The 22,547-nt window shown below is 39.8% G+C and overlaps 2 protein-coding genes across 2 annotated transcripts; both read right to left on the bottom strand.

Moving 5' to 3' along the window:
• Positions 1-3,079: 3,079 nt before the first annotated feature.
• LOC136423531 (inactive ubiquitin carboxyl-terminal hydrolase MINDY-4B-like) lies at positions 3,080-6,806 on the bottom strand. The gene is made up of 5 exons (XM_066411725.1): positions 6,682-6,806; positions 5,798-5,887; positions 5,156-5,336; positions 4,376-4,457; positions 3,080-3,803 (listed from the first exon to the last, which is right to left on the bottom strand). The coding sequence occupies exons 1-5, from the start codon at positions 6,760-6,762 to the stop codon at positions 3,755-3,757; spliced, it is 483 nt and encodes a 160-aa protein (XP_066267822.1). The 5' UTR covers positions 6,763-6,806; the 3' UTR covers positions 3,080-3,754.
• Positions 6,807-7,944: 1,138 nt separating this feature from the next.
• On the bottom strand, positions 7,945-22,161 carry LOC136422524 (probable ubiquitin carboxyl-terminal hydrolase MINDY-4). Its single transcript, XM_066410296.1, has 10 exons — positions 21,864-22,161; positions 15,905-17,033; positions 15,148-15,293; positions 14,588-14,615; positions 11,801-11,923; positions 10,978-11,097; positions 10,262-10,365; positions 8,551-8,731; positions 8,071-8,136; positions 7,945-7,968 (listed from the first exon to the last, which is right to left on the bottom strand). The coding sequence occupies exons 2-10, from the start codon at positions 16,952-16,954 to the stop codon at positions 7,945-7,947; spliced, it is 1,842 nt and encodes a 613-aa protein (XP_066266393.1). The 5' UTR covers positions 16,955-17,033; positions 21,864-22,161.
• Between the last annotated feature and the right edge of the window lie 386 nt (positions 22,162-22,547).

Genomic DNA, 22,547 nt, shown 5'->3' with positions numbered 1-22,547 from the left:
ATAAGGTTGGACTTAAGTTGCAACCTGAAAAGCTGGGTTAGATTTGAAAGTGAATCAGGCTGAATGTTGATTATCTGGTTGAACCGCAGGTCCAAACACCGTAGCTGGGGCAGATTGAAAAATGAACCAGCTTGAATGCTAGTTATCTGATTGTATTCCAGGCGCAGCCAGTTCAGCTTAGGCATGTTTGAAAATGTGCCAGGCTGGATGATTGTTATCTGGTTTTTAGAAAGGCTCAAAGTTTCCAGTCGGGGTTGATTTGAAAATAAACTAGGGTGAATGTTAGTTATCTTGTTGGCGGAGAGTGACATATCCAGTAGATGTTTTTTAGAAGATAAACTGGGCTCAATGACAGTTATCTGGTTGCGACTCAGGGACATATAGGTAAGTTGGGGTAGACCTGAAAATAAACCAAGATGAATGGTAGTTATCTTGTTGGAGTACAAACTAAGCAAAGACAGCTTTGGGAGATTTGAAAATGAACCAAGATGAATGGCAGTTATCTTGTTGTAGTACAAACTAAGCAAAGACAGCTTTGGGAGATTTGAAACTGAACCAGGTTCGATAATTGTTATTTGGTTGAAACCCAGATCCAACGTTTCAAGCTGGAGCAGATTTGAGAATGTGTTCGTCTGAATTCTGGTTATGCTATTTGCAGGCAATAAGATCTCTTCCAATTTCGGGTACCTGGAAAAGTCAGACTGGCTCAAGGATACGATGTCGTTGTCTCTTAACTGAAGCTTCACGACACCTATGGGTAGATCTTGAGGAACACCCCTGAGGTCTTGGGAACTACAGTCACAAAACGATAGACAGTGTTGTGCACACGGTTTGGCCGGTCCACCTTTCTTCAAGATCATGAGCAGAAGAATCAGATGTTTCACCAGTCTCTTCTTGTTAATACACATTGTCTGTCTGAGAAAAGCGCAAAATGCCGTATGTTATTATAACCGCTAGTTATACATATCAACAATGACTGTGACCACTCCGTGTGACGTAGCTATGACGGAACTTTGTCAGTGGAATAGTCTTTGAGGTGATTACTTGGTGCCGGGAATTTCTCTAAATAGAATGTAGTCTTCTGCCTCGTGAGCAAAATTCTTATAATGTACCACCCCTTATTGTAATTGTTTAACCCTATTTTCTCTAACTTTAAATTTTACTAAGAGTAGCTTTATATTTTGAACGTTATATCTAACGCAAGTGTCTGCACAAAGTACGACCATGAAGAGTTACAAGAAAAAGGCCACTATCCCTAAGTTAAAACCTGGTTCTTAATTCTTCTTGCCACTCTCAGGTTGAAACTGTAGGTAATGAAAAAACGGAAGGTATGCTAACCTGTTTTTAACAATCTTCTCCTTTTCAACAGGTTGAGTTGTTCGTCACGGGCAGGTGAGAATGGCTTAGATCGGTTTCGCCTTGATTCGGAGCAGAACTCACTTGAAGGGTACGTCGATGAAGATTAGACATCCAGGTAATAAGATACGCCAAAAAGCAATTACTCAAACAACTGGATATGATTTTGGAAAATCAAAAATCCAAAATCATATCCAGTTGTTTGAGTAATTGCTTTTTGGCGTCACTTGAAGGGTGTCTGCGTTGTGGCTCGATGGGGCTCAAACTGGCTCTTTAACGTGCTCGCTGTGAGGAAGCACAATCCAAACATTTGTCAGAGTCCTGACTATGATCTAGTACCCACGGACACTGTTGGTGCATTTAAACGTACAGGCGACACTCCGTCTGTTCACCACTGTATTCTACACTGTACTGTTGGGTGTAGGTAAAAGGGAGTGGTCTGGCTAGACTAGTTAACGGCGCAAGTGACAACATTCGTTGCACATTCATAAGATATGAAATCCGGCTTTAGGCCATTTGAAGATCCAGCTTTTCTGTCCTTTATTCTGCAACATTTGATGTATACTTTTTAAGTTAAGTCAAGAAACGAAATTAAACTTTGCTGTTGTCTTGATGTTTTTCATCTTGCCGAAGAGACTTGCAAACATTTTAGCTCCGGATAAAAGCGTCCACACAAAAACAGGGGTTCTGAAATTACATTGAAAGACGTTGTGGCTCATGATTACTACTGACAGACTATGAATTACTTTGTGTTGCTTTGTTGCGTGTGTGTTGTCCTAAGATTATGGACACTTCTCCAACACTGCTGATGGAACGTCTAAGAAAGTGGCACCGGGAAGCTCGAACTTGTCAGTGTCTGACACTGTTCACCGTCTTCATGTGCTTCTATTGCGTTTACACCGGAAGTTTAAACACTTAGTAAGTTGGGGATTTTTTAGCATTGGTATGTAGCCTTCCACAGTTTGACCACCATAAGGTTTCATCGCCGGGGGAAATGTGATCTGTTTATGTGTGCTTAGATGTGTATATATGTGAATGGGCAATCAAGCCTGAAACAAACAATTAACATACAAAAACTAAATCGCTGTAATTAGATGTAACACCTGGCAGTTTCATATCACAAATTGACAGGAAACAACACTGTTATGTCCTCTCTCTCTCTATATGGCCTCCGTCGGTCAGTATTGACCATGGTAAAATCCTAATTCACAACAGCCCTACAGCATCGACTATGGCTAAACAGCCCTATACGAGAATGGCAGTCTCTGCCACAAAATCACATCTGTAAGCTGACTCAGTTCTGTTGCAACGCTCTTTTCTGTCATGATCAGCTGCCATCTCCTCTATCCTGAAACAAATACAGCAAATACATTTCCTTTCTGACAAATAGTTTATTTCATAGCAATCATAATAAACTGTAGTCATGGTGACGAGACAAGAAAAATACGCATACATTTTCTATTTTATAAAATTTCGTCTTTTAAAGATTGTATACAATAAATGGCTATCAAAATAGTAACAAAAGGACAACTTTTTGTAAAAAAACACCCTTTCATATCTAATATTTATTTTAACTTAATAGATGCTTCACTGTGTCTGATCCCTGCTTATAAGTTAGAGCATAAATTACAATCATTTGATAAAATTTATTTTCAATCTGGCTTGCATTTCAATTTCTATCATAATTTCTGAGAAAAGCTTAAATATCTGTTTTCTTAATAAAAAAAGTGTCATCTTTAAACACCATCTATATCATTTCTTTAATTTACACAATATAAATCTGCTGCAAGAAATCATTTCACTCATTTGTTTCCACACTTCAAAGCTGGCCAAATCCATTTTTCAAAATTGTTTATCTTTCTCACCGCCAGGTTTGTTTGTGGTGCATATCGGTCTGTAAAAGAATATTCAGCAACAATATTCAGGATTCTGTGGCTTTTTGCCTTACAAATGTACTGTAAGCTTGAGGTCTCTCCCTAATCTTCAAGCAGATATCGGGGTAGAATTTCTTTTGGATCTGCTGTTTTTCATGACAGTACCCTGCAAAGAGCAAATCAGAAAATTCTACAATTCTTACAACAAGCCTGACTAAATCAAGATTCTACCAGCTCTACAACAGAGGAGGTCCAAATAGCACCTGGAAGAAACAGCCTGTGTAACACAGGCTTCTACCCAATATCTGCTTGGAGACTAGTAGTGGAATATCAAATAGTGCTGCACCAACTTTTTACAGTCTTATCACTACCTTGTCAGTCTTCAACAATATGTCATTGTGCTAGAATTCATCAACATTCGCTCGTTTGGGAATGACTTTCACCTTTCCTAGATCTACAGCACCAATTTAGCAAATTCCAGGGGAGAGCCTTGTGTAAGGGCAACAGGTGATCCTCTGAGTCTTTTACACAAATGGGGAAGTTCCGTTCCAGTTCACCACTGCATCTGGCCACCTGTGGGGATGGATATAAAGAGGTGGCATTTATTTGTAGGCAAATACAAAAACAGTTTCCTCCAAGTCAAATTGCTGTCCTGAATGCATCTGTCTGTGTAACAAAATCTGACAAGAGTATTATAACAAGTATGCAGAACAAGCTGCTACATACATGTAGGTGAGTAAACTTTTCAGTTTTCAGTAGCGGGTGTGGCTTACTTTCTTTCTGTTTATTTGTGGCTTATCAGCATAACTCACCATTGAAGCTGTCGACAATTGACTGTCACTTTTGGCATGTGGATATGTGGCCGGGGGATGCCTCCTGATGGATTTCTATGGTACTGCAGCTTAAGTGCCAGTTTTGGTATCCAATGTTCTGAGCATACTATGGTCACAAATGTAAGGTAAGAGGCACTTTTTGTTTTGTTATTCTTTTGAAACTTTTGTTATCCTGTTCACAAAACAACTTACTGAGACTGCAAGCAAAGGTTCACCAAAGCCAGTGAAAATAACAAAGGTAACAAACACCTTACCAGTAAACTACCTGACAGAAAGTTAAGGTCAAGACATCTTTAAACCCACAAGACTTACTTCGTGAGGATACACCTCTCCAGGGACGGAATCTTCTGCTCTTCGTCGTCTCCATCTGGGTCGTTCCTTCCACTCCGGTTGTCTGGGTGGGTGAAAAAAACGTAACGTAATGTGAACCTAAGTTTTGCTTGGTTAACAATATTATACATACCTTAGTCTATGTGCTGGTTTTTGTTAATTCTGTTTCTTCTATGTATTTCTACTATTGAATATTGTTCCCAGGGCTAACCCTTTGTAATAGACTTTGGCTAGTTGAGTAGCCCCAGCTGTCCTTTTTTTTACAAAAAAAAAATAAATCAAAACAAACAGGACAGAGGTACATTGTATCAAGGGCCAATATATAGGGCAAGTAGTGGCAAGGTGGCCTTGTGGTTAGAGTTGTTTACTAAAACTTTATATGCTCTGGGTTCGAATCCCTAGCAGGCCCCAAAATAGTTTTCTTTGGAGAGGTACATCTATGCCAATTTTCTTACCCGATTCCGGTGAAAATAAGTACCCAGCTTCAACTTAAGGGATGTCCTCTTAGATGATTAAGCTTGAGTGCCTTAAAGGTCCCACCACACTTATTGATGAGAGTAAGGGTCCTACACTGTCTGAAGACAATCAATTTGTTCCCAACAGAACTACACATTTTATAAATCTCAAAGATTTACCTATGGTTCCCTGTATCTGACTGGCCTGTCCTGACTGAAGTAGAAGAGATAGAAGCTGTGCCCCTTACCTATGGTCAGCTTGGTGCCCTGTATCTGGGAGGCCTGCCCTGTAAAGTAGACTCCTTACCTATGGTAAGCTTAGTTCCCTGTATCTGACTGGCCTGTCCTGTGAAGTAGAAGAGACAGAAGCGGTGCTCCTTGCGCCAGTGAGACAGCAGGTCGGGTATCGTACAGAACAAAACGCCGTAGACGTCATTCACACACGTCAGCCAGATGGGCAGCTTGGGTGTCTTCAACATGCTCCCGACCTGGTGAACATGGGATAAGAAACAACAAGGTAAAGATCATAAGTTTAAATTCAGTATTTAAACTTATGATCACAAGGCATAGAAGGTATGTTATGTTATACTATAGTCACACCTGTCCATAGTGGCCACACAAGGGATTCTAAGAATATGGTCACAGTAGATGGGATTTTTAATGGGGAAACTCATCTAAGACATTGGCAAAAAATCTCCAGAATTATGCACCTAAAGAAGGCTTAAGATTGACTGAAAAAACTGTGACACTTTTATGGAACTTTCCACTAAGTCCTGTTCTTTTAAATTTCTTTAAGTTGCTATCATCACACACTGCACTGTTTATTGATGAGTTATTTGATATTGATTATAAGTGTTGGTAGTTCAAAGTTAGTACAGAGCACGAAGATATTTGCTACTTCCAAGGGCAGTCTCTTGGTCTCTCACTTCAGTTTCTAACAGTCTCTCACCTCAGTTTTGTCTTGCACCTCGAACTCGGTCTTGTCCCAGAAGAGACATCCGAGTTCTGCTCTCTCTTTCTGTCCGATTAAAGGATATGGCTGGAAGAATAGCAGAACAATATGAACGTCAAATACAAATTAATTACTTGCAGAACATGACGCAAAAAAAGAGGACATGCTTTGATAAATATATGATAACTTTATCACAAGGGCTAATTAGGAACACAGCATATGGCATACAAGAAAAGATCAAATTCATGTTAAATTAAATAAAGGTTGAATAACAACTATTCCCAATCTATTCATAATAGGCTATTTGAGGGAATCAGTTTCTTTATCTGCATGCAATGGGAGATTTGGTAGATAAACGGATTGGTCAACTTATTAACAGAGTAAGAAGGTTGTGTAATAACAATTGGAAAAGTAAGACAGTAACATTTCTTGAACTTTAGATTTGTCTTAAACCCCATAAACCTTGTGTTTGACAGCTACAAATGACCAGCTTACCAAGCATGTTCACAAGTTTCCACGATGCAGCATGCAAGTATGCAAATAGCATCATCAACAACATGCATGATTTACATACTAGATAGTATTACATAGATGAATACAATATTAGACATACATTAGGAAACAACAATCAAGACAGTCAATGCATAATTAATCTAAAGTTCTAAAAAAAGTAAAGATACACATAAAAAATCTACTGGATAACTTTGGACAACTTCATCAAAAGAATTGAGATAGGGACACTAAAAGTCTTTCTAAAATGTTATGGATGAAATAGGGAGTTATGAGATGTTATGAGATGAGTTTGGTTCGAGCGGGAGCTCGACCAAAGGAAGTTCACAAAGTAAGAAAGAGATGTCAGTTGCCATGGAAACGGTGCTCACCAGTGGTTTCTGTTTCTTGTCGTACGCGAGTTTCCCGTTGAACAGGTACGACACCGCGCGGCCCGTCAGGAACAGGTTCATCAGCGCCTGGGTGGGAAACAGAAATGTAAAATGAATGAGACCATCTTAGAAAAGGTAAACCAATATTGATGTCCTTTATTTTTGCCTGCTTCTGTCTTAAAAAAGGAATTTTCATTATTACATTGCAATACCACCAATACAATGTCAAATTAACAATAACTGAAAAGAGATTGTAAGTGGAGCAAAACTAAGGCAAAATAAGAGATTGCTGCAAAATCGTCAAATCTGAGAGATTTATTGTCAGATACGAGAATGACAGTCACGTCTGTAAGCTAGCCCAGGTCTGTAACAAAATCATTTGCATAAACATCCTATTGTGAAACAAGACATCTTGTGACAGTGTTTATAAGATTCCAAGAAAAAACAACATTCCTGAGACTCCAGACCCTTGAGACATGTTCAGTACTCACGGTAGTACAGCCCTCTGCTGCCGTCAGCATGGTGGGAGTCTTGTATTCATCCATGTCCTGAACTAGTCTGCAACAAAACAGTTCATTCTTTAGTACATACAAGGATTGAACAAACTTCTCAATCTAGTTCAACTTTTAACATCATCAGACGATAGGAAGAAACATATATCATGTAGAAGGTAATGTCGATGAAGGTTAGACATCCAGGTAATGAAATATGCCAAAAGACACAGTGAGTGAGTAACTCAAGCAACTGGATATAATTTTTTAAACTTTATCCTGTTGCCTCAGTAACTGTCTTTTGGTGTAGAAGGTAATGATTATAATTGCGTAATATTACAACATTGTTTTTTTGTACTTGCTATGTGTTAGACGCCTGATATCAGCTGTTGCTGCCTGGGATGTCTAGTATTGCCTGTTGCAATTTAATGAAATAAAATGATTATCTAAGATTTTTACCTTGGGAAGGTCCTAGATAACATTGCACTGTAAACCATCAGGATCCCGCCTGGTGAGAAGTCTCCTTGGAACTGGTAGGAAGGAAAGGAAAAAACAGGCTCATGTTATTTATGAGGAAAAAAACATATAACTTCTCAAAGCCAATGTCATCAACAAACTGAATTGTGAGGAACACTGCAACAACATGTACACTGGAGTTTTGGTATAAAACCTGGTTCTCCCAGTTCTTTCCTCTAGTCACTGACGAAAGATAGCGGATGCTGTCTGAAACTTCTGACTGTTTCAAAGTTTCATACAGTTGCTTGAGTAACTATTAACTCCCTTTCTCTAAACTGTTCTCCCAAAATATAACCTCAAAATTAAGATAGCAAAAAATGCAGATATTATCAAAATATCTTCAAAAGACACAGGTTTTAAAAAGTCTTCTTCTTTCACTTACCTGGTCAATATTTCTCCTTAAAAACTTCAAGAGGGCTTCAAATTCAGTAAACTCGTAGATGAGAATCTGTGGAGGGATAGGAAAAAAAACATCCACACTTGAGCAAAATCCTTAATCAATACAAAATAAATTTTAAGTATTACCTCAGTAACAAATAGTATCAGTGTTCAACAATGAAATATATGATACAATGTATGGAAATTTCTACAGCTCAACAATTGTTCTAGGAAACTACAGTTATCTACTCAACAAAAGATTCCATACTACTAGTTAGTTGTACACTGTCTGAGTCTTTGTCATTTACTGTCTTATTGATATCAACAAATGTTGTTATTGCTTTCTCCTCAAACCCCAAAATCAAATTTAAATAAGACAACATACTAGTAACCTCTCTGTAGCTATCAAAGGGGTTTGTTGAATCAAACCCCTTTGGGGTCTATGAGAGCTAACCACACGAAATCTTATAAGATACCAAGATACCTTCTCTGTGTAGCTGTCGAATCTCAGCTCAGGAGAAGGCGTGATGCACATTTTCTCCCCGACGATCGTCACGGCCGCGTATTTCCTCTCCCCGGCCTTCCACAGGATGTCTGCGAGCGCGTGCAGTAGCGCGTCCTCTCGTTGGTCCTCGAAGAACCCCATGTTGAATCTCTCCACCAACCTGCCGGAGGAAAACATAAGGATTGAAAAGTCACCAACCTGAATACCATGGGGAATATGTGATTCTGTTTTTTTTTTTAAATTTTGAGTTAGATGCCTTTTCACACCAAATAGCTGCAGCCATCTCACCCATCACGATTTCCTTAGCCGAGCAGAACCATAAGAAAAAAAAATATGGTAACACATTTTTTTGTTTTGTTGTTGTTGTTGCAGCTGTTTCGTCACTTTCTATGGTGGCCTTTTGTAACTTAGGATTCTTTTTGTCTCATTTCATCTGGTATAATCAGAATCGCCATGACCTGGAAACCGAAAGGCACTCCGAGAGGGGGCCTAAGGTCACTCTCAGGCGAACACTGCAAAACGACGGGAAGAAGCTGGGATTACATTCACTGGAGGAAATGGCAGTAGCGGCACAAGACCGCAACCTTTGGAGAAGAAGTATCCGAAGCCAAGTTGACCTATGCAACCAAGTTGCAGGAGGATCTAAGGTCTAAGGTCTAAGGTAATAATCAAAATACTGGCTACTACTACTACCTACTACTCATTTCATCTGGTGCATATAGTGATCCAACCTAATTCATCTTCATTATAGAATTTGACTGAGGTTATCCAACAAATCAAAGACACGATGCTGCTGGAAACAGAATTTGGTAAGCTGCGATGTTTGGCACTTTCCATCGGACAGGTCAAAAGAAGTTGTAATTTAACAACAGCCCGGACTTCAGCACTGAGGACAGCATCTGTACAACAATCATTTCGCTCTTTAACACTTCCTGTCTGCAGTTTCATTTTGAACCACAGCGACCAGGATTTCATCAAGAGGAACTGTGTGGCGTCTGTGTAGCACAGTGGCAGAGCATCCGGCTATGAACCAATAAGACCCAGGTTCAATCCCCAGTGGAGTACCCAGACATGTCCGGACATGCACCCAGACGTTGTGCCCTTGGGAGAGGCACTTAACACACATTTCCCATGTCCTAAGCCCAGCAGTAGGGTTTGGGTTGGCGTTAGGAATGGCATCCAGCCGTAAAAACTCTTGCTACAAAAAAGGACTTGCACTTGATGAGGAGTTCTGGGGCTTCCCCATCAATGTGCAAGCACGTCTAACCCCCAGATGATGGGGAACAAAAGACGTTAAATTGGATAGAAAGAGAGAGAGAGAGAACTAATGGTTAGAGAAAGAACAACACTGGACACAACAGAACAGGGATTCAGCACCAAGGACAGTAAAGTTGAACTTTCCATCAAATGCATTTCTTTCTTTTTCTTCTTTGTCTTAGGATAGACAACCAGATTTCTGGCCTCTTTAGGAACCTTTGCATCAAATAGTGATATGTAGGCTGTAGTATCCAGTATTTGATTATACTGCTGCGGGGTTCCCTGACACAGGGGTGGGCAGCAGTCGGCTAGTCTTCACACACCGCGCTTCCAAATGGCTCTGTCCAGCGGGTCAACACTGGTGAGCCCGCACACCTTAATGTCCTTCCTGACACATCAACTTAAAAATTTAAGACAATGAAAAGTAACTCACAAGTTGTTGGAGTTCCCCTTCTCCTCCAGTAGACAGCCATCCCTGTATAGTAGATGTTTGAGTATGTAGGCCTGCACACACATGGTCATGCCTCTGGACCCATGCTGAAATATATAACATTACATGATTGTACAGTGTTATATTGTAAGGCTGGAGACAACATACATGTACAGTGTTACATTTTTAAGTAGATGTTTGAGTATGTAGGCCTGGGCACACATGGTCATGCCTCTGGGCCCATGCTGAAATATATAACATTACATGATTGTACAGTGTTATATTGTAAGGGAAAACATACATGTACAGTGTTACACTGTAAGACTGGGGACAACATACATGTACAGTGTTATAGTGTTAGGCTGCGGACAGTATACATGTATAGTATTACACTATAGAGAAGATGTTTAAGTATGTAGGCCATGCTAGGTTTTGAAAAGATATAGGACACTGAAATGACACACAGATGTGACTTTATGGAAACAGAAAATAGGACCAAAACATTGCTTTGTAATATTATAAAGTTTGATAAAACATGTGCTTTGTTAGCCAACTGTTTAACGACAAGGGTGACCTAACATTTGATTTTCAGGGTAGTCTTCAAAAAGGGCCCATAGCTTTGGTACAGGCATTGTTTTGTATTATAGCCCACCATAAAAAAAAAGACGGAAATCCCAGGTTTCAAATCCTACGATTTTATTTATGGTTCTGAGTCTTACCTTCTCCATGAAGAGCCCGTAGGGAAAGTTGGACTTGACGTCGCGGAAGGTGAACCTTGTTCTCTTCCACTCGATGTTGAAAGCGTAGTTCCCTGTTCCAAACAGCAGCTTACGCAGGGCCTGGGGGGTGAAACACAGTTAATAGTTTCATCGGTTCAAATCAATTCCTCATAATTTTCTTTGGTACATAATTTTTTTTCTCTAACAAAAGAGAGTAATTAAAAAGTACAAGGTATAAAATAAGGTTGAGAGAAAAAAAACGTTGATACAAAAACTATGTTGCACAGATCAGGAGGTAAGGACCTTTCAATTTAGTGTTTTTTATATACTCGTAGGTATTTGTAGTAATTTGTAGTAATTAAAATTTGTCCATTAGAATGCTTCATTGACAGTGTATTATCTTGCTTTGAGGGCTGGGAAGCTTGAGACAAAAAAAGCATATGAACTAGAATCATTCAATCAGGAACAAACAAATTAATAAATTTGAAAACCTGATACGAAAAATTAAGTACTTAGCATCTACATTGGCACTGAAAACTGCTATCACTATACTACTAAAATAGCAATTCAAATACAACTCAAATCAAATTCTATATTTTTCAAACCCTCCCCCATCATTCTACAACCACTTAACTGTTTTGAGGTGGCCCTACCAATGCTATATACAGGGCAATCTTGCAACACATTGCTATCTCTGCACTACTGAAAGCCCTACTAATTCAAGTAATATACAATTATCCTTTTTATATCTATATACTTGATATATTCATATTCAAATTAATCTATATCCTCCAACCCCTGAACTGTTTTGACGTGGCCTTACCAGTGCCGTTTCCAGGGTGATGGGCATGGCTCCATCCTCCATCCTCATTACCTCCTCCTCCTCCCTCTGCATCTTCAGCTGGACCAGCAACGGAACCTCCACTTGGGATGGATTCTCCACTTTCTAGTTAAATTTAAAACATTTAAAAGTTAGAATTTGTCATCATCCGTGCCTTAATACAGGGCTAACTAAGTCACACTGACCCAACCTCTGACCCCAACCTCTGACCCAACCCCTGACCCCAACCTCTGACCCTTCATCTGGACCAATAATGGGACCTCTACTTGGAATAGAGGCTCAGCTTTCCGGAATTCCAACAAAATTATTTCTCTTTGGTCAACACTCTCTTTTACGTTGGACACATATATTCTCATAAATGACTGTCACATGTTTCATTTATTCATTGTTGTTTACTTTGACGAAAGGCAAAGTACATTCCTAATTGTCCAGCACTGGTTTTAAGAAAAACCTTGGGCATTCCTCCCACAAAATTGACAGACTACAAGTAAAATGTATTATCATGCTTTAGGTACAGAAGACAAACCCTGCACTGGCAGACTGTCCGCATCTGCATGCATATTAAACTGTTGGCTAAGGGATATCATAGCTTTAAGAAAATTAATATGAGAAATCCTTCCCCCTGCCCTTTTCCTTACTCATCGTCTTGGTTGCAGAATATATTACAACAATCTAAGTTCTTAATCATTTCCAGGGAGAAAACTGGGGGTTTGAAATGATAAAGGAATTACTGCTGTTTCTCAGAGACTGGATTCAGTAATGAACAATGCAACAATGCTGTGATTTATACAAACTCTTAAACATTAAACAGAAGTGACATGATTCAATAAAAAGCCTGGAGAAAGGTCAACATCACACCAGGAGAAAACAAAGCTTCTTACCTGCTCTAAAATATCACCTGTCTGGACAATTCCTCACAAGTTAGATGAAATATTTATTGCGATAAAGGTCAGACTAATCGATGTGCCCCCTGGGACCGCGCGTATGACTGGGGCCATTTGAAAACCTCAACTTTGGGTTGTTTTTGTGTATTAGTTTCTCTTATTGCTTTGTTTCTGTTATTCTGTACAGGGGCATGCCTGTAAATCAGTGTGTTAAGTACTGAGCGCGCCTACCCAGTATTAAGAAAACAGATTCTGCAATAGATAAATGAATACAATAATTTTCTGCGTAGTGTGAGCAGCCCAGCAGTTAGTGACCCTGCCTCTGGACCAAGAAGTCATGAGTTTGAATCCTGGCTGTGCCACTTACCTGATGTGTGTGCTATTGGAAAGGGTCACAGTCCTTTGGAGGAGATGTTAAGTTGTGGTCCACTGTTCATTGTACTTAAGAATTGTAAAAGAACACGGCTAAGGCCACACCAATTTAATTACTTGGTTAACGGAAGGCTGGGCCAGCCTTCTGTTTTCATTTTTTTTCTACGATTTTTTTTTTTTTAAAATAAGAATCCGTTAACCAAGAAATTAAATTGGTGCGGCCTCAGGGCAAATTTCCCCTGTACAATTAACCAGTCCTGTAAAAACTGTACATAGCGTCTGTCTTCTCTGTCACGACCAATAGAAGATCATCTCTTCATTGAGCTAAACTGGTTCAATATCACTTGCTTTCACATTCACTCAATTTTCTGCATCCTAATTGCCCCCCTCTTGAAATTTGATACCCCGGGCTAGTAGGTCGGATGCTTTTATGGGGGTTTGAAAGACGTTAGACGGGTTTTTTCTCCTTTGAACTTTTAGGTGTGATACGGGATATACATTATCTGTGGCTTACATTTAGAGTTCATTATTTTATTTTAGTCTGGACATTTATAGATTAAATTTGCCTCTGCTGGGGTGCCTGTGTGTATGCATCATAACTATTCTGCCTTCTACAATGGCAATTTGTTGGACCGAATGTAATCTACACAAAACACTTATCAAGTACAAATGTCACATCCATTGCTAAGTTTTTTTCTCAAATAAATTTTCCTAATTTTCTGAAAACATGTCAAAGAATAATGGACAGTCTGCTCTTTAAAGGATGAATTGCTTTGCTTCGTACAATTACGATCATATTAATCTTTTTTGCTCATTGAAATTCCTTTTATTCTATAACATCAGGACTGCTTTATGTCTGTAAAATACAATGTACTTTTGTTTGAAGGTAATAAAATGCTGTATAAATCACAGAACACCAGCCGCAGTGACTGTAAATTTGGAGGGACAAAGGAAGTTGGAACCTGCAACAAATTTGAAAACTCAACTATCTTTTAATTTCATAAACAACTTAAGGTCCCATAATATAGAATCTACTTTGGGATCCTTTTTTCAAATTGCTGGACTGGTATAATATTGTCCAAAACAGAGAAAATGAAGCAATAATAAGGATTATCTAAAGTTTGGTGGCCTAATTTCTGGACAGCTCAAATTACATGCTAAATGGAGTTAAATGGAGAGGGTTGAATTGTACAATGGTTGCTATACAAGCTGTGGTTCACTGTTCATTTCACTTATGGAAATGAGTTTCAGGGCTTTTAATGCTGCAATTACCGTCTTAAGAGGAGGGTGAACATGGATTCAAACTCATGACCTGTGGGTCCAGAGGATGGGTCGATAACTACCTTTACACACAAGTCTGTATGAACCAGCATCTCTGTCTAGAGGGTACTGAGGTTTAAATGTGTACCACTTTTTATTGATACCATGGTCTGAACCTCCTTGCTGCTTATATGTACTGTAAGTGTATATAATATAATAATAGTCATATGAATAGCTTTAAGCTATGTCTTACCTTTGGTTGTGCATCAGTAAATTCCAGTCTGTAGATTGAAACAGACAAGAAATATGTCATTGGATTGGATAAAACATCATGACAGAAAGTCTATTTGTCTCTACTAGTAGGATGTTTTCTATTTTCTGTAATTGTTTATTTTTTACTTCATCTATTCAAAATGTGTTGTTTTGAGCTCAGCAAATTGTGGTTTTGGCACAATTAAAAGAAAGCTAGAATTACAATGGTATTGTCTTAAAGTTTACAACTTAAAGTTTAAGATGTTCTCATCCAAACAGACAAAGGTAGTCCCGTAGCCGTTTTGAAGCTGTAGGGGCAGTGGGTTGTTATCCACGGGATTGGAAGGCAGAGCCCAACCCACTCCTTCCACCACCTTTTACCTCCCAACCAAACTCAGGTACCCATTTTTACACCTGGGTGGAGTGAGGAAAGTCAAGGGCACAATATCGGTGGCATGTCAGGGGATTCAAACTCAGGACCATTAAATTCTGGGGCAAACACTGCTACAGTTACGTCGACACCACGCCAGAATGATCTCGTCTTGAGCCTCGGAGCCCTACCCTTGTTTGTCGAAGAGTTTGGCCAGTTTGCTGAGTTCCTTCAGGTTCTCCTGGGCCTTCTCCATCTCCTTTGCCTTCAGCGCTGCCTCCTCCTCAGACTCTGCTGAAGACACGCTGGAGAAACCCGAGTCTTTCCTCGACAGCTCCTGGAAGAAGAGAAAGCTTCTTAAAAATCTTGTACATGTGCAGGCGATGTACAGAGTGCAAAATGGAACGAAATGGAAAAAAATCAAATGAAATGGAACGTTCCACATTTCGCTTCATTTTATTTTATTTCGTTCCATTTTGCACTTTACGTACACCTTGTGCAGGTATACCTGTATAATGAAATGCTACACACAGTTGAGAATTTGAGATCGGCATAATTTTTTTTCAACAATTATCGAAGAGCGGAATAATTTAGTACAGTATAGGAGCATCCTTACTACATGTAGATCATAGCTTTAAACAACAGTTGCAGCTACAGTAGATGTGCAAAGGTGTGACATGTTCAGTACCAAAGGGCAGTTTTACCGGCTACAATTATCCATAGTACCCGGTATCAATACAGATACAGATAACTTCATGTCTTTGGATAAAGAATTAAGCTCAAAAATCAACATGAAAATGTAGTCTGTACCTTAGTGCACGGATAGTTTCAGGTAGTAAATATAAAAAGGTAGTAAATATAAAAAGCCTAAAAAGTCATTTTGAAAGCAAAACTTTTTAAAGACTTTTATATTCTACTAATATTTACAAAAGTCAGTATTTCTGTTACCTGTGAGTTTGCCATGTCTTCTTCGAGATTCTTCACAATCCCCGCGGCCTCCTTATAACCTTCCCTCAGCTCAGGGAAGTACCCTCCTTGACTCGGAGAAGACGCTGGGCTGTTTGACAAGACGTTCTTCTGCCCAACGATCACTTTTTGTCTCGGAGACAAAGCTGGACTGTTCGACGAAACCTTTTGCTGCACAATGGCTCTTGGGGAGGACCCAGTTCTGTAAGACGAGGCGTATTTCTGCTGTTGTCTTGGGGAGGAAGCGGGGGAGTTTGACAGAATCTCCTTGAGCCCCGCGATGGCTCTTGGGGAGGATGTGGCTTTGTCTGACTGTCTTGGAGAGGCCAATGGACTGTCTGACAAGAGGTGTTTCTGCTGCGCGATCGCTTTTTGTCTTGGAGAGGTAACAGGAGTGTCAGAATAGCTGCGCTGTCTTGGGGAGGACACAGGACTGTCCGAGAAGTTGTTTTTTTGTTGCCCAATCTCCTGCTGTCTTGGAGGAGACACAAGACTATTTGTCAAGATGTTTTTCTGCTGTGCAATCACTTTTTGTCTTGGGGAAGGCGCTGGGCTGTCGGACAAGCTGCTTTTCCGCTGCACAATCTCTCGCTGTCTTGGGGAAGTTACAGGACTTTCTGGCAAGCTAGTTTTCCGTTGTGCAACCTCACGCTGTCTTGGAATGGGGGAGGATGCGGGACTATCTGTCGAGATGCTTTTCCTCTGTACAATTACTCTTGGGGAGGACACAGCTGGACTCTTTGAAAAGCTGTTCTTCTGCGGTACGATCTCTTTTTGTCTTGGCGACGGCAGCGGACTGTTTGACAAGACTTCCTTCCGTTTTACGATCGCTATTGGAGAGGACACAGTTCTATTCGTCGAGCCGTTTTCCTGCCGCACAATCTCTTTCTGTCTCGAAGACGGCGCAGTACTGTTTGACAAACCCTCCTTCCGTTGCACGATCGGTGGGAACAAGCCGTTCTTCTGCTGTGCAGTCTCCGGTGGTCCTGAAGACAATGCGGGACCATTCGAGAGATTGTCTCGCCGCTGCATGATTGCTTGTTGCCGCGGACTACGGTCCTGAGACGAAACAGATCCGTTCTTCTCACGCCTTGTCTCGTGACGTGGTGTTCTGTAAGACACAATGGATACTTATAGTCTAACCATTCACAGTTTCCAGACCTCTTTGTTTGATAAATAATACATGTTTTATGAGCAAGTGAACGATATGTGAGTGACCTTAGGTTATTGTTACAGTTATTGTGTACTTATGACAATGATCTATCTATTGCATGTCTACCTTACAGATAACTTGTGGATCAATATCTTTTGTAAGTCGACACAAAGCACGAATTATGATATACTTGTAAGTACTGAGTAACTAATTGTATGAAAGTTAGGCTAAAGAAATTGGGTTATTGTTACAGTGTGCTGTTGTGTACCAATGACAGCGAAGAGTTCACTAGTCTACCTTTCTGACAACCTGTGTATCTAAAAAGATATACAACACCAATCAAGATATGATATACAAGTCAGGGTATTTAGAAAAAAATTAGGCTAAGTGAATTGGGTTAATAGGTCTTTAGCAGACAAAATAGATGCAATCAATCTTACATCTTTTAATTACTCAAAGGTAGCAAGCTAGTTCGTGCAATTGTAAAGTTATTTTATTAGCAAACACATTTTTCTAATGATTATTTTTTTATGACGTTTCTCTACTGTTACAATGTCTAAAAACTATATTAAATGATTAAAAGTCCTGAACCTCAGTACCTGACCTTAAATGACTGCACCTCATGATTTCTTAACGACCTTGGCTCATGATTTCTTAACGACCTTGGAATGGCTCATGATTACTTAACGACCTTGCCCTTTGATTTCTAAGCTCCGACGTCATTCACGATTGTCCGACACAATAGCACGACAGACCCCCCAGCCAAACACCAAAGTGTGGAAGATGAAACGATAATTTGTCACTGAAAAAACTCTGAGTGGCAGATGTGGGTTTCTGTCTACCCCAGAAATAAACCAGACCAGACTATATAGAAGACTGTAAATGCAGAAATGTTTGCGGTGGTTTTATCATGTTTGCGGTTTTCGCGGTGAACTTTCACTGCCCACCTATGACTGTAGCGCTACTATTGTTTTAAATGCGAACTGAAACCACCGTGAACCTTCCATTTCCTCCCAACCGCGAAATGAAAACCACGCAAACTTAAATGCATTTACAGTATGTAATAGAGCAATAGACTTCAACTTGGCTGCAGTTCCATAAATGATCAACAGGAAGAGCTGCTGCACAATCCAACAATTTTTTCAATAAGTATTCATCCTCACAAAAAGGTGCAAAACTTCAAGCTATGTATACAGACCACCTGACCGACCTAGCCTGCCACTAAATCACACTTCTATCAGTATCAGCCAGGGCTGTCTCCAGCTTTTAATTTTTTTGCCGTCCCACCCATTGTTTGGGAGCCGATTTTTTAAATTTTCATTGTTGAATTTGTCATCTTAAGCTAACAAAATTTTCATCAGTTTTATCTCATGAATTTGATATTTTGGGGACGGAAGGGGTTGAATCTTCTGTCCCAACAAGCAAATTTCCGTCCAGGGACCGAAGGACGGGGCCTGGAGACAGCCCTGCAATACTCTTCCACTGGTCAGGCCTGTGGGAAGGACTCCATATATAGCCCTGGAGGGTGAGATTTAGTGTGACACTAACCAACCATGTAAATCTGATATGTGGAAGTTTTCTGGCAGGACTGGACTTCTCAGCAACCACCAATTACTAGTAGAGGCACCCAAAGCATTATCAGGATGTTAAAACTGCAAATATTCTGAATCTTTATGAAATTGACATTACTATCTCATATTAGCACATTAACATCATTATTTCATACTTTGGGTGTTTGAAAAGAGCGCAGAAACAAGCCGCAAAGGAGTATTGTGCTTTGAGCCCCTAAACTTCAGGGTTGAATCCGGAAATGATGGTCTTTCTCGAGCACAAGAGACATGCATATTTGACAAGTTCTGTGATCCTCACCACGCAAAAAGTTTTCCAACACATTTAGGATCGGACTCACCAGATCTTCGACCAGTCCTCTCTATTGTTCACCTTCAATACCCAAAACTACACCATCAGAGGTAAAAAATAACAACATTGTACATGTAACTGTGCACGCAACACCCTCATCATTATCACGTATAGCACCAATTATGTATTGTACCCCCTTCAGGTGGAAGTTCTCCTTAAAGAAAGGACCTATCCAAACACTTCACCTGACAAGACTTCCTTCCAGTCACCTGTAACTAAACACACCTGCAGTGACAGGTAAACACCTGTGGTACCTGGCTACTGTGGACACTGTATAACAAAATCAATACACAAATATTTGATCAGAGACTGCACACTACATAGCAATAGCTTGGCCTTGGCAAAATGCTGTTTACTTGAAGTGATAGGTCTCAGGTTTTAACATAATCTTTTGTATTTCTGTATTATGCAATATCTAAAGGTATTGAAAAGATATGATCATGCAAGGAACATATATTATGAAACAAATAAAGTACAATTTCACATCACTGTCTTGCAAGAGCATATTTCACACCTACTTTTTATATTTTGATATTTCAAATTTCTGGAACAACCTTCAGAGTAACACACAGACATATTTGACTTTAGCAAAATTATATACTTACTAATGATAGGTATTCCAGGCTTCCTATTTTCAATGTACTTCTACCTAAAGGGGAATTAATGAGAGTTTTTTTTCTTTATTCTGTTGATACCTAATTCCTTGACAAAGACTGGGGTTGGACGGGCAAATATGTTTAACTTTCTGAATAATTGCCACCAATACGGTTGAACTTGAAAACTTTAATGAAACTCTGTCCCATGACCGAGTAACTGACTTGCTCTGGCCCGGTGTGTTTGGCAATGAAAGCAGAATTACAATGTAGCCAGCTCTGCCTTGTCGCTGACTCTATTGACCGCTAAGTGCACCCTGCCTAGTACATACAATAATGGCTCCACGCCAATTTAAACCCTTCAATTGCCGCCGGCTAACTCTGTTGTACTGACTGATCATGACACATTGGCTTGTTCATCAACATATGTGGGGGGGGGGCGGGCAACCTCAAGTCAGTTACTGGGTTCCTGTACTACTTGAGTTTTTCAACAAGATTTTTTTAAAAGTATACTCAGTCTGATTGTCAGTCAAACCTGTATAAGTGACCACCTCTACATAAGGACCACCTGGCCAATATGACCAATTTTTTATGGTCCTGTTGTCACCACAAGCATTAAGAATCCTGTCTAAGGTGGCCACCTGTCAACATAGACGACATTTTATCAGGCCCAAGAGTGGTCTTCTTTGGCAGGTTTGACTGTATTAAAATTACAATAATATCTATAACTTTGTCTTAGATTTACATACATGTATGACAAGTCCTATAGAGGCAACAGGTGGTTGCTAAGGTTGTAGAGTTACCTGTACAAAAGTTGCCTAGCAATATGATGTACTACAATGTAACTGACATGGCAACTAAGATAACAATCAATCTCCTTAGTCCACTGTCTAAAACCACTGCATTCTTGGACAGCAATAAAATCCAAGATTGTGTCTAGAGACGAGTCAAGATGCTGATTCAATGCACGTCTTCACCCTTTTGGAAAGGAGTAGTACAGCCCACTTAGGTCCTAACATTTACTGAAACATTGGCCAAGTAAATGCCTTAAAGGTTTTGTTATGGTAACCTTATTTTCCTTCACAGAAATGGTCTGGACAAATTACAGGAAGAAAGTCTGTATACACATTTTGTTGTCCTCAAGGAGGTGGTTTTCACGCCCCCTGAGAGTACTGATGGAAAGATTAGCTTCTCGCCTTTCAATTTCTTTTTGTTTTCTAGAGAATCATTAACAAAGTTCTGGGAGTCGGGCCAGCACTGCTGTTTGTTTGAATGGTTGAGCAATTAAGGAATCTTAAAGGAAAGTCAACAAAGAAACATGGCTGAAGATAAGATAACTGTGAAACCTGATCCTCTACAGTTTACCTGTAACAGTTGTTTCTAATTGATTAGGGGAGTTTAGAGTTGTGGTGTTCTGTAGTGTAACGACAGGGTTCTCAGCCCAGAACCCAGCGGTCCCGGGTTCGATTCCCCTGGCGCCACCAATGTTGTACCCTTGGGAAAAGGCACTTAACACGACTTTCCTCACTCCGCCCAAGTGTAAAAACGGGTATATTATTAGCGTTATTCCAATACTCAAAACGTAAGTCAAGATTAAGCTTCAACTGGACTTCACAGCTTTTTACGCACAGCATTTCTGAATCATTTTTAGTGGGCTTAAACATAAAAGGCTACATGTAAGCTTATCAAACGGAGAACTAACTATGATAACTTTGTGCCATCTGTGTCCCTGTTGTTCACTGTACCAGAACACGACTGTATTACTTCAGCGCGTTGTTGACAAAACTTAAAGAGAACATTTATCTTACAAGAATACCTTTCTCCGGAGGATAGCTATTTATAGATTGATAAATTGACAAACTATCCTAAGTTACGAAGGCAAAGAAAAACACTTCTAGACCAAGAAGAAAACTACTACATGCCGAGCAATCACAAAACTATTCACACACAAACATGCCCTGCCCACAACATACACATAACATACTTTCTGAACCTTGGGTTGACACTCTTACCGGCAGAACAATTAATATCACAACAAAAACAACGTAACACAAGAACAGTACTATTTGGGACATAGAGAGAGAAAATACTTTCTTCATGACCAGAATAGTTTAAGCACTTAGATTTTCATAGATTAACTTCATTAAGTCTTTAACATCAAAGTTTTACCAAAATAAGAAACTCACATGTCTTTCAAACACGAAGTCAAAAGTTTGAAAAAACAACTATGCAACATTACACGAGCACACCATGCTTTGACCCACCTGTACTTTACCTGTAAAACACCTCTTGGCGGCTTCTCAAGGAGCCAATTCACCTGAAGTACCACTTCTTATCTAGCCGGAATCTTCGCGAATTCCTTGCCATCGTTGTCTAAGACGGTAAACTTTCTTGACGCTCAATTTGGTCTCTTAAAGCCCAACAAATGTCCTTAACCACGCCGGTGTGACAAAGCATTTCCGTGCCCTTGCCTTCGTGACCTGGCCCCGTCGTCAGGTGAACAAAGAGAGCCGCCAGGTAAACTTCTACCTGTTCAGACTTCTTTCAAAGTTGCTACCTGATCGCTACATTAGATCAGCTGACTGGGGGATATTCTATATTGTCTACAGGGGTGCAAAATTTTACAATCTATCAAAATAACCCATATATAATTTCACATTGGAACTAGTATATAGACTAGAAATTTTTATCATAATCATTTTCATTTGCTTATTCAGATTAGTAGAATTGTCTACCTAATGTTTATAATTTCAGGCCTTATCTGAAATGGCCCTTTATTTTGAATGGTATCGTCTACATTTATCCCAGCATGCACCAGGTTCGAAAATTCTGTCGTCTCCACTTCCGGTGTGGAAGTTGTTCAGTTCTGGGGCACGTTTTACCTTTAAACTTTCATTTCCTGCTATAATCAACCCGCAAACCGACGTTTTTTGATCTGAAGGCTTGTCTCCTAGCCGGA

This window comes from Branchiostoma lanceolatum, chromosome 17, assembly GCF_035083965.1.
Source record: "Branchiostoma lanceolatum isolate klBraLanc5 chromosome 17, klBraLanc5.hap2, whole genome shotgun sequence".
NCBI classification, from domain to species: domain Eukaryota; kingdom Metazoa; phylum Chordata; class Leptocardii; order Amphioxiformes; family Branchiostomatidae; genus Branchiostoma; species Branchiostoma lanceolatum.
This window is presented reverse-complemented; position numbering and strand designations above follow the sequence as displayed.